Genomic DNA, 13,266 nt, shown 5'->3' with positions numbered 1-13,266 from the left:
ATAACCAAAAATATGGACAGGTTCAGTTAAGAAAAATATGTTCATGTAGAACTGTGATTCCCATAAACCTTGCCATTTATCTCAAACTAATAATTTCAATGTTGTTTTGTTATTTCTCTCTTCGTGGCCCCATTGGTCTCTCTTCTGAGGTGTCTCACAGTTGATCTAACGTACTCCTCTTGAAATTATTTCTATTATGATTATAATAGCACACTGCTCCAGATAACGGTAACTTAAATTTCCTTCTGTTTGTTTGTTACATACGCGAACAGAATGATGGTGAAAATCTGTTTACATAAGAGTATCAATCTATTAACAGCACTTTCTTCCAGAATAAGAAATTTAGCAAAAATTCTTCGGCTCCTTTATAATCAATCAAATTTACATTTTATAATTCACCATTAAATTTAGCAATTTTAATACAAAGAATAAGAAACGTCCCATGCATGTTGTGAGGAAGATAAACAATTTAATAAACTTCCTGCGACTATAATGTTAAGACTACTGGCAAAGAAACTTTATAAGAGAATATAACCACGTGACCTGCAAGATCCGTAAACACTCGCTGTCCCTACCCAGATTACCGGAGCGCAGGGAGGTTGCGCACTGAACGACGAACCTGTCCAACCTCATCGACATAGTATAAGAGAGTAACGCATTCCTCTTTATCTACAGTTCATAGCACGCTGGCCAAGTCAGCATGGATTCTTCAGTGCGCTTCGTTCTAGCTGCCGTTCTTCTAGGGTTTGTTTCGAAGGCGTTCCCACGATCTACGGACTTTGCACTAGTGCTAGTTACGATCTACATCGGACTATGTGTGACCCTAAGACTGTCTAGAGTTCTACGTTACTGGTTACCAAGGAAACGGATACGACCTCATAATAAAGCGGTGCTGATTACAGGTAAGTCGAGTTAAGGGGATGACCGTGTATGCGTTTAATGGCCGGCAGTGGTGAGGTCAACATACAGATTATAATTATGACAGTACCGAGGATACTTGGATAGGGTACATAAACGTTACGTGGAGCACTGCATGTATTTCCAACTTTATGTATGCTATTTACCCAATCTATATTAGTTGCAGTTGACAATCAGATGCATTTTTCATATTTGAGACAGAAAGCTATATAAAATACACTATTATCAGAACACTGGGTGATAATCTTTGAGATTTCTCTGAGGAGAAGAGTGTTTGGTAAAGTTTCAAATACTCGATATTCGAGTATAAGTTTTTCGTGTATGTAAAACAAATGTTGATCGATTAAATAAACTTTGTCATCATCGTATCTTGAATCATCATCTGATAAACTGAACTGCGCATCATAGTGAAGAATCATTTTCCAAACTTGAGCTACTTTTCGGTAAAAACAAACAGTAGTTTTCGTAATGTTTGGAAGTCTTTATCCCCAAAAAAAAATAAAATTCAACTATCGAAAATCAGAGGAGGTTATCTGAAATTAGCTGAGCGATACCAAAATAAAAAAAAATTGGCAGCTACTGATAAACTTCCTGGAACCCAAAGATAACTAAATATTTCTTCGATGAGTTTTGTTTTCACTACATAATTCAAGATTATTTTCTCCAGACCTGGTTTGAACAGTTTGTACAGATTCATGTTCATTCCACACTTCAGAAAGTTCCTTTCTAGTACCGTATTTCTGTGAAAATAATCAAGGAATAGTTAGAAAATAATGAAAAAAAAAAAAAAGTCTGGATTTGATCACCTATACCGAAGTAATAAAAATACATATGTAACTAATCCATTACACTACTGGTTTGACTATTATCAGCTTACTTATAATATTCTGATTTACTGCGTAGCCGAGTGGGCAGGAGCGGGAATGCAGTAGCACACGCTCTTTGAGTAGACCAGGGTTCAAGCCCCTGACTGCTGAAGAATACGGTCGATCTGCCAACCCGCACTGGACCAGCGTGGCAGATTATGGTCCATTTCCCTTAACATGAATTGTTGAGGAGGCTTCCATCCTGCAGTGGGTTGATAATGGCTGCACTTTACTTTTTTTACTTTAGTTTTCTGTGCAAAGTCATAAATTACTTTAATTTCGTATTTAAAAATTAACACTAAATTCTGGTTATTTTCATAAACTGATTTGGACGAGAAAAAATAAAATGTAAGATCCATTGCCTTGACTTTATCCTTGACGAACTTGTTGCGATCTGTATCGAACGACCGAACCAGAAGAGTTTTTAATATAGCTCTAATATGGAGGGCATCGAATACTGATTTCAATATTATTAGCTGCTCAAACTAGGAGGACAGAGAACAAAGTCGCAAGAGATTTCTGCTCCGGGCCACTGTCAACAATTTAGTATGTCTCAAGACATGTTCTCATCCAACATAATTAGTCTCTATAAGGGACGGTTCGCATTGTCAAACATTCTCCTGAGTAAACAAAGGCGTGTGTTCGCATTATAGCCGACCTGCACAGTCAGTTGACTGGGGGCTTTTTGATGTGTCCTTGCCTGCATGTGGATGATGCTTGACTGTAAATACTATTTCTGGAGTCAGTTTTGAAATATTGCTGCAAATGGACGAAGAACTAACTGAATTAGTACATGAAAATTAACAATATACAGTAATATGCAATGTGCACGATGATAATAAGTTTGAGATGAACCCAAATAGAATGCTTTCTTTTGACGGATTCATTTCTAAAACATTCTTCCCCTCATCTAAAAATAAATCTATGGCAACAAGGTCTTAAATTTGAAAGTTTTCAAACATTTTACGAAAAACAGTAACGGCTCTTTGTACAGGCACTGACTGAGGATTGACTGCGCGCATTCAAACACAGCGTATTTTCAAGTAACTGCGATTTATCAGTGACGTTACCTACAGTGCGAATCGGCCTTAATGCTCTCGCCACCCTGTGAGACATCAATTGAGGTTGGGTTGATTTGAATGCCGTTACAAAAGAGAAGCTGGACTAGTCTGCTCTTAAGAAAATGTATGAGGAACTGAAACAAACTCTTAATGTGGTAATGGAATTTTAATAATTTGACCAATGCAAATATTTTCACAGGATCGAAAGCAGTCAATACATTTCTTAAGGAATGGTGAGCTCAATTGTTGTTTTCAAAGGCAGTCAGGACTAAGTTAGTGGTAACAAGCAAACTGATGACCGTGGATCTTGGAGGGAGTGAGTAATGAATCTGAGAAGGATGCTACGGGAGAGATGCTTGCATTTAGTTGCAAGGCTGGAATTTATTCCGAAAGATCCCCTTGTCAAAATAAACGTTTGCATGAAATGAAATGTGACGTCCGGGATTCCAAAGTAATTCAACAAGGTAAATTACTTGTTGAATTTACTTTACCCCATATGAAGCTAAAATATGATTTTAAGCTCCGTATTAAAAAAACTCAAATGTCTTAAAGACAGTAAAGAAATAAGGCAGTACAACTAAAAATGTTTTTTTTTTTTTTTTTTAATATATAAAATAAATTTACACGGTATAAATTCTGTTTCACGAAGCAGGTGCAGCGGTACCATTGACGTGACTTAAAATAGAGATCAACCTGCAAAATTGATCAGCCATACATAAAGTAGTGAGACCCTTAGCATTCAAATGCGGGACATCTAGGGGGGGGGGGGGGGGTCAACCCCATAGAAACAATATACACATTTTTAAAAATTTTTATATATAAAAAAAATATTCACATACAAAATATAAGTTAAATATATTGACTTCTTTGAACTAAACTTATAAAATATCAAACTTAAAAAAAAAAATATATATATATATATTTATTTATTTTTGTTTATTTTATTTTATTTTTTTCACAGAAAGGCTGAAATTCAGTATACGGCATCCCTTGCGTTACGCTACATAACGAACAGAGGGTTGCGTGAAGGATATGAACTGAGAAAAATAGCTGTAATTAGAAGGAAAAAAAAACACTTATTAGAGGGGTCATGTTTTTAATCGATTTTCGTTTAGTGAAAAAAACGGTTGTTTTTTCTGAGAAATAATAAATCTTTTAACAAAAACAAGAGAAATTAAATATAATTAAATATATTTTTCTGCTGAGTGAATTTTTCTTAATTCTTCATTATTTGCTATTTCTTCTTAAAATTCTTCACAGGAATTAGCAAAATTGCACTAAACTTGTAATATTTCTTTCAGCGTTTCTAGGGTCAGTTGTGTTTCATATTTCAGTAAAATATATTTGATTTGTATAGTTAACATAAATTTTACAAACCTACGTGCATATTTTGTCATTGGTTGAGATGATAATTCTCAATTTCCCCATAACCTTCTCGATATAAGAATAATCCGTGCATGATTGTTTCATGGTCGAGTAATAAGTGTTTTTATCCTTGTATTGTTTACAAGGATATTTGAATTTTTCTTAATTCTTCATTATTTGCTATTTCTTCTTAAAATTCTTCACAGGAATTAGCAAAATTGCACCCCAGGGGCTCACATCTGGTGGGCATGGGCTTGGCACACCCAGGATCCTGAGCTGGATATCATCATTCTTCTCTTCCTTGGTGATTTCCTTCTACTTCTCTCTCTCTCTCTGGGTAAATTAGAATTTATTATTATTTTTTTTTTTCTGGCTGGTGCAGAAAAAGCCTCAGGCTTCCTTGCACCATATGGCTAATGATAATAATAATAACTTGTAATATTTCTTTCAGCGTTTCTACGGTCAGTTGTGTTTTTGTTGACGTCCACAGCTTAGTTACTACCGAAAAAATTCTCTCCGTTGTACCATTGGTTCCCGGCAAACACTGCAAATCATTTGCAAACCATGGAGGCTACAACCAATCCGGACATTTTCCTGGACAGTTTGCAATGCGGGGCAAACGACTGAAATCCGGGACCGTCCCGCATAATCCGAGACGTCTGGTCACTTTACCCATACCCCACTCCAGAGGGAAAAAAAAAAAAATAAATTCATATCTTCAAACGGAACTTGTGTTTCACATTTCAGTAAAATATATCTGATTTGTATAGTTAACGTAAATTTTACAAACGTACGTGCATACTTTGTCATTGTTTGAGATGATAATTCTCAATTTCGCCATAACCTTCTCGATATAAGAATAATCCGTGCATGATTGTTTCATGGTCGAGTAATAAGTGTTTTTATAGTGACAAATGGGCCTGGAGTACTGGGGTCCATAGTTTAACAGATATTTATTTAAAGTATACCCAGTAAAATAAAATAAAATAAAATATTTCCAGAAGCTTTCGGAACTCGTGTCCCTTTCTCAACTGACAGAATTTTTTTTTTTTGAATACATTACAAGCAAAGTGTGGCACGTTACTCATTCGTCATTGTTGTAGCACGGACGTGTGCTGCCTTGCGCCAGTGATCATCCATCAATAAAACGGTTGTCTCCAGGATTGGATGTATACGCATGCCTTTCTGGCGATTTAATGCCTTAGGGTTGTTCATTATGTTTAGTGACTCTAGCCATAGGCGGTGGCGAAAGTGTCGCGCGTGGTCCACTATCTCAAAGTCGCGCTTGGGGTCAAGATCGTGGTTGGTAGCCCAAAAATGTTCTGCAAGCGCGGACTGGTCAGTTTCGGCAAGCCGGATTGCTCTGTCGTGTTCCGTGAGGCGATCCTGGAGACGTCTCGATGTCTCACCTACGTAGCAACTGTTACAGGCCCTACAGGTGATACGGTACACTACATTGCTGCGTAAGACAGGTGTGACAGGGGTCTTCACACTGGAGACAAGTGAACGTAGGTTCCTACCTGGTAATTGTACACATTTTATGTTGTAACTTCTCAGGATCTTCGAGATACGTCCTGACACTCCTGGATAGTACGGAATGTAGGCGGATGATATGCCGACTTGCTTCGGAGGTCTTGGGTTGGAAGTAAGTTCTTGTGCCTGTAACAAGCATCTGTTTAGTACATGGGATGGATAACCGCATCTGGTTAAGTCCGCCTTCACACGGGAGATCTCGTTACGTCTAATTGTGTCGGTGCTGGAATGGCTCCAGGCCCTGGAGAACAGGGTGCGGGCAGTGCTATTGAGATGGCTTGGAGCGTGGCCGGACCCGTAGTTGGTGAATTGACCGCACCACATGGGTTTGCGGTATACTGAGGTCTCTAGATGTGGGCCTACGCGATGCACTAGCACGTCCAGAAACGGGAGCGAACCGTCCACCTCTGATTCTACGGTAAACTTGATGAAATTGGATAGAGAGTTGAGGTATTCTAGTAGTACCGTTTCAGAACCACGTGGTATTATGGTAAAAATATCGTCGACATATCTACACCACGTTGTAATAGGTGTAGGTGGGTTCTGGTGTATCTGCTTCTCCAGATCTTCCATGGCGATGTTAGCTACTACGGAACTGACAGGGGCACCCATAGCAGTGCCATGTACTTGTTTGTAGAGTGAGTCTTCAAAGGTGAAGATGCTGCTAGAGAGGCATAGGTTGAGGGCGGTACAGATGTCATCAGTGGATAGTGACGTCCTGGATTGGAGGCTTAAGTCACTCTCAAGGAGCCTTCTGGCGCAGGACGTCACTATCCACTGATGACATCTGTACCGCCCTCAACCTATGCCTCTCTAGCAGCATCTTCACCTTTGAAGACTCACTCTACAAACAAGTACATGGCACTGCTATGGGTGCCCCTGTCAGTTCCGTAGTAGCTAACATCGCCATGGAAGATCTGGAGAAGCAGATACACCAGAACCCACCTACACCTATTACAACGTGGTGTAGATATGTCGACGATATTTTTACCATAATACCACGTGGTTCTGAAACGGTACTACTAGAATACCTCAACTCTCTATCCAATTTCATCAAGTTTACCGTAGAATCAGAGGTGGACGGTTCGCTCCCGTTTCTGGACGTGCTAGTGCATCGCGTAGGCCCACATCTAGAGACCTCAGTATACCGCAAACCCATGTGGTGCGGTCAATTCACCAACTACGGGTCCGGCCACGCTCCAAGCCATCTCAATAGCACTGCCCGCACCCTGTTCTCCAGGGCCTGGAGCCATTCCAGCACCGACACAATTAGACGTAACGAGATCTCCCGTGTGAAGGCGGACTTAACCAGATGCGGTTATCCATCCCATGTACTAAACAGATGCTTGTTACAGGCACAAGAACTTACTTCCAACCCAAGACCTCCGAAGCAAGTCGGCATATCATCCGCCTACATTCCGTACTATCCAGGAGTGTCAGGACGTATCTCGAAGATCCTGAGAAGTTACAACATAAAATGTGTACAATTACCAGGTAGGAACCTACGTTCACTTGTCTCCAGTGTGAAGACCCCTGTCACACCTGTCTTACGCAGCAATGTAGTGTACCGTATCACCTGTAGGGCCTGTAACAGTTGCTACGTAGGTGAGACATCGAGACGTCTCCAGGATCGCCTCACGGAACACGACAGAGCAATCCGGCTTGCCGAAACTGACCAGTCCGCGCTTGCAGAACATTTTTGGGCTACCAACCACGATCTTGACCCCAAGCGCGACTTTGAGATAGTGGACCACGCGCGACACTTTCGCCACCGCCTATGGCTAGAGTCACTAAACATAATGAACAACCCTAAGGCATTAAATCGCCAGAAAGGCATGCGTATACATCCAATCCTGGAGACAACCGTTTTATTGATGGATGATCACTGGCGCAAGGCAGCACACGTCCGTGCTACAACAATGACGAATGAGTAACGTGCCACACTTTGCTTGTAATGTATTCAAAAAAAAAAAATTCTGTCAGTTGAGAAAGGGACACGAGTTCCGAAAGCTTCTGGAAATATTTTATTTTATTTTATTTTACTGGGTATACTTTAAATAAATATCTGTTAAGTGTTTTTATCCTTGAATTGTTTACAGTTTTATATAGAGGTATAAATTACTCTGGGACGGAAAGTGGTGGGAGGGGAATATTTTTTAAACATTATTCCCCCTCATCTAGAAATAAAGCTATGGTAGCAGGGTCTTCAACTTCAAAGATTTTAAACATTTTACGAAAAACAGTAACGGCTCTTTGTACAGGCACTGACTGAGGCGAATATTTTTTTTCCGGGGGAGTAACCAAACTTAACTATATTCAGCACCCTTTTAGGCCTAAACAGCCAACATTTCTCTGTCAAATGTCAATCGGTGCAAACAACCTGTACACAAATCACACCCGTACAGCTACATTTTCTTCAAATTTTACCTGTTGATCGCCTGCATTACATGGTGCATGAAGAACAATTTCGAAGATACGTCACCGTGTAAACATAGGGAATAGTGAATTCCTGAGGCCATTTTAAGAATTTATTCCACTTCATTGGAATGTGAGCAGCTGATCATAAATAGTACTCCTTATCTAGACAAGCAAATTGCAGGCATCCAAGCATAACGCTCGGTTGTATTTCTTACTTGAAGACGACTGAAAGAAAAGTATGCATCAATTCATCACATTCAACTGTACCATAATATTTAGATATTTCAATAATAGTTAGAATAAAGTTCGTACGGATTGTTACAATAAAATTAAAACACACAAAAAAAATAAACGAAAACACTATTCGGAAAAAAAAGATCGAAATGGATGTTATCATCTGTGTTTCACCAAACGCCAGTTATAATTTAGTTATAATCCAGTACAAGTTCGCTGGATTATAATCAAAGATGTGATCGTTTGGTGTTATTGTGGATTAGTCATCTTTCGTAGCACGTCAACAGCAGGTCCAAAAATGACGTATCATTGTGACGCGAAAGCAAATTAATAGTTTGGAGGCGGTTATCGGATGTAAGTTTGTTGAATCAAGGTCCTGTAAATACAAATGAATGGCTTCATCTCTCACGTTGAATTTTTGTTCAAGTCACATTTGGTGTTAATCCGACTAACGACGACCTTCAGTTCATCGTAATCAAGTCGGGCGTCCCTCACGAGATGCATCATCAAATGACTCGTCTACCATCCAGTTTTCTGTATGTTACGCATTCCATTTTATTTGTGCGGTGCTGAAGACACATGGCTTCACATACTTCTTTTCTCCCCATATAACGGGGAGCAAAGATCTAACCTCAGGAACTTGATCCCTTCACTTCAAGAAGGGAATGTAACTAATCAACTTAAATTCAAGAAACTTTGGTGCGCTTCAACAATTTTCTTCAGATGTTTTCAGCAAAAGAAAACATATTTAAGTACTTAATACTAACGTAAACCCTGTTTTTATTTTATTATTATTTTTTTATTTCTAGTACTCAGGTTGTGCTGCGGGACCTGTTTTTTTTTTTTTTTTTTTTTTATTCTGCTGGTAACCGCAGTTTGAGCAGCTATGGGGACGGGATTTGTTGGCACCCATTGGTATAGCACTTCCTCCAGTGGGTTCAGATTCCGTCCTTTTTTTAGGACGACAGTTTGTAGTAGTTAGGGACACTTAGTTGTGGCTACCTCCCCGTGGTGTAGAAGGACATTGGGTAGGCCCGGAAATCGCCTTTTGGTGACTATGTAGCCAGAAACAAACGAACAACACAGACACTGCACAAACATAACAATACACACATTTCTGGCCTTTCACGAAGTACAGGGTAGGGTTGAACTAACGTTTCGGAGTCTCCGTACATAACAGTATACATGTCTACATTACGCTCTACATTGTCTGCACGGTAGCACAGTAGTTATAAATTTATAATCAGTCTTCTCCACACCGGATGGAAAAGGCTAGAATTCAAATCCTGTCAATGACACGAGGAATTTTATGGGCTTTTCCTCACTCCGTGACTGAGTAAGTCAGTCTCAGGGGTGGATAGCAAGATATTTTCCTCCCGCAAACTCGGGTTTTTTGTCCATAAAAACAAGCAAATTGACCAGAGAACCTCTATTACTTCATTGCAACGATGCCGCAACCACTACCAGATATCTTCAAACCAGTGTTTATCCGGCTATATTATACGCTGCTGAGATTTGGGCATCTGCGTCGCCCTCACTTCAAAAACCGGTGTTCTCGTGTGAATACTGGACCCTGAAATGGGCCACAAATAAGCATCGCCGACCCCCTCCAACGGAGAACAACTGACATTGCTGAGCAGCTAAATGTACCCAGGCTTCCGAGGTTAATTGACAGCAGGCGTTTAATGACTTCCGTAAAAATGTACACAGGAGTGATAAACGCCCCAAACATCTGGGATTTCTGTCAGTGGCACAATCCTCCGCCATCCTTGAGGTCAGAGCCCACACTAACCCTCAAATACAACCGGCTGAAACTGTAGTCTGTTCCTACCTGCCCAGGCACTCCCCAAAATTCAGGCACTGCTCCGTCTTGGAGTCGACCTTCAGAAATTGGCTACAGACTACAAATACCGTCACATGCTCCTCGAGTGGATTACATCGGTGGAACTGGGATAATTTCCTCCATATGACGTTCAAGTCCTCATATTTTCATTATTATAATTTCATTTTTAGATGTTTAATTTTGTGTAACTAATAATTTCCATGTAACGGTATTTTTTTTTTTTTTTTTTTTTTTTTTGCCAATTAACCTCATTTATAATGTAAAACTCCTGGCCATGTCGCCGTGATGAGAATTATTGTCTCTATTACATGTTCTGTACTTATCAGCAATAATAAAGAATTTATTAAAATTTATGAACATATTACATACACCACGGGCAGACGAGTTAATTATCAGATTGCCCTAATGTGACTTTTTTTTCACGTCCCACATTGTTCTACTTATATTATTTTCATAGGGTATCTTCAATGCTGCATTTTGACTGTAGAAATGCACTCGATATAAAGTAACCTGGCGTGGCATACGTATTTGACTGACTTGTTCATGATGTTCATCACTTTCTTTGCTTCTACATAGTTACGCTTTTTTGCTGTAGTCGCTCCTTCCGACCGTTCTTAAACTTGATTTTTTTTTTTTTTTTTGAAACGTGTCCAGCTTCCAGTAAATTTTATCATCAATATGCTTATGTTTAAAGAATGAAAACCCCTTTATATAATAGTATTTGCGTTTCCCTTACTCTCTCAAGACAAACTTCCGACATTTAAGTTGGTGGTTAGTTAAGGTGGTAAACTAAACAGATTAGTAACTTAAAACAATACTCCCTTGACCTATTTTATACAGACTGGAGGATGCAAAAATAAACGAAGTTCTCGGATTCCAGCTAACCTGGCATAAAACATTCAGTCAGAATAGCTGCAACACTTGTGGCTATCGACGTGCGAAAGAAAACTTCGCGACCTTCAATCTCCCACCAAAAATAAAAAAAGTTGGTTGGAGGGTTTTGGTGAATCGTAATATTGAAGCAATCCTTGACATAATTAGCATTGCTTTGACAGCAGTTCAAGATATCACATTTAATATCGTACAATTTCAATAAACTATTCCACAGATAGCAAGTAAATGAAATGACATTTTCAAAAACAAAACCGCCAAAGTAGAATAACTTTTGAAGAGACTTCTGTGGTGAACACGTATTATACGAACATCTTGTGCGAAGTGTTTTTATTCAGGATTAATGAAGGTTTTTGTTGTAGTAGGGTTTTAGGAGCATCAGCGACTGAGGCCATATTGCTCCATATATACTGTCTGCAAATTGTGTTTTAGGGTCCATTTTCGGTACAAAAAAACCGAGTTTCCGGGAGAAAAATCGATGCTACCCTCGCCTGAGACCGAATAACTCAGCCGACATTGTGAATAAGGACCATAAAAATTCCTCCCGTCATCGATGGGATTCTAAGTCGGGTCTTTTCCACCCGGTTTGGAAAGGACGGCTATCCTATCAATTGTGCTACCTACTATGGCAGTTAATGAAGAAGCAGGGGCTATTTAACTAGGAGGTGAACCACCTCACGCACATCTTCGAAAAAAGGTCAGGGTGTGATGTACAAGTTCATCACAGGCGAAGAATTCTCCCCAAATTTGCTAATTATAAAAAGTTTTTACCCGTCTTATCCTCATTATTATTTTATTTCAGTGCAATCGCTAAATTAACTAGGTTTTATTGAATGGAGGCTCTGTTTTGGTACGGAATTCGGCTGCGAGATCCGCTCAATTTGGCCTCCCTTGTCTGTTGGCCCGATGTGCATGCACACCTAACAAACCGCTTGCGGCGGTCGCAACAGAACTTTATCGAAGTGCGGTCACAATGTAGAAAGGAGGAAAATTGCAGTTGTGAGCGCGGTTGCCTACGGTCTTGTTTGCCAAGCTTTCTAGTATAGAAGGCGGAAACTGAGCGCATAAGTCACTGAACTGATGCAGGACGTAAAATTCGACGAGAAAAACTCTCGCTGGCAGCGAGGTGTTTCTATCAGTGATAATTAGTAACGAAATGCCATTTAATATCCTAATAGCATAGAAGCCAATGCTAATAGTATAAATGCTAATGGAAGTCTTGAAGCCATGAAATTCCTGAGTTGCAGCAGAGATGAGTCACCATGAATTCATTCTATGTAAGTTAGAATTAATGAGATAATTGAAGTTTAAAGCAGCAGAAAGAGCCAATTGGGCTCTTTTCTATTTCCTTTGGTCACTCACGCCAGAAAGGAGCATCAGAGACACTATAGAATCAATCGTAATAAGGAACTTGTTTCTGAACTATTGAGGAATCTTCCTAACGCGTGGTAATGTTATCATTCCATAGATTTTGAAAGAAAACTGTTTCGCTAGAATGAACCGAAGCGGAGACCCCCCCCCTGGAGACTTATTTCCCAATCAGTGCTAAAAATGAAAAGAAACCGAAGACACTGCGTGAATCTTATTTAGTGTTAGTAAATAAAACAAAGTCTTTGAACTGAATGCTGATTTATTAATAAGGCTGATTAATTAGACAATCTCTAAAACCAACAAAATTTCTTGTTTAATATAAACCAAGCAGACTTCAAAATTGTGTGTGTGTGTGTGTGTGTGTGTGTAAACGCCAAAGCAACTAAGACCCTGAAGCATCAATAGTGTCTGTAAACTGCGTGTATATTTTGTGGCCGATCAGCCTGTTTGCTTCACCAATAACCCGAGTTTCCAAGAGGGGAAAAAACCCATTTAACTCTCCCCTAAGATCGACTAACTCGGTTACATTGTAAAAAAACAATCCCCTAAAATTTCGTCGCATCATTGACAGAATTCAAACTTTTTTTTTCTACTCGATGTGGGTTGGACGGTGATTACAACCGCTGTACTACCGCGAACATCCAGCACATAGCAGAAATAATGCAATGTTTTATGGTTAATATTATTCAGTTAGGTCGAGTTTGAATAGTTAATCCTTAGGAAAGAATTACGTAAAAGGAAACAGAAATGCTTAACTTTAAAAATC

General features: G+C 39.5%; 1 protein-coding gene across 1 annotated transcript in view; it reads left to right on the top strand.

The window, feature by feature from the left end:
• The first annotated feature begins 624 nt into the window (after positions 1-624).
• LOC150076409 (retinol dehydrogenase 7-like) overlaps positions 625-13,266 on the top strand; it is a 146,616-nt gene continuing 133,974 nt past the window's right edge. Inside the window, exon 1 of the mRNA XM_090387060.1 lies at positions 625-902. Within this exon, the coding sequence (XP_090243186.1) occupies positions 701-902 (202 nt within the window). The 5' untranslated portion in view covers positions 625-700. The remainder of the gene's footprint in view (positions 903-13,266) is intronic.

This window comes from Mastigoproctus giganteus, chromosome 13 (assembly GCF_048544385.1).
Source record: "Mastigoproctus giganteus isolate SK-2022 chromosome 13, ASM4854438v1, whole genome shotgun sequence".
Lineage (NCBI taxonomy): Eukaryota > Metazoa > Arthropoda > Arachnida > Uropygi > Thelyphonidae > Mastigoproctus > Mastigoproctus giganteus.
Note: the sequence above shows the minus strand (reverse complement) of the source record. Positions and strands in the feature narration are given on the sequence as shown.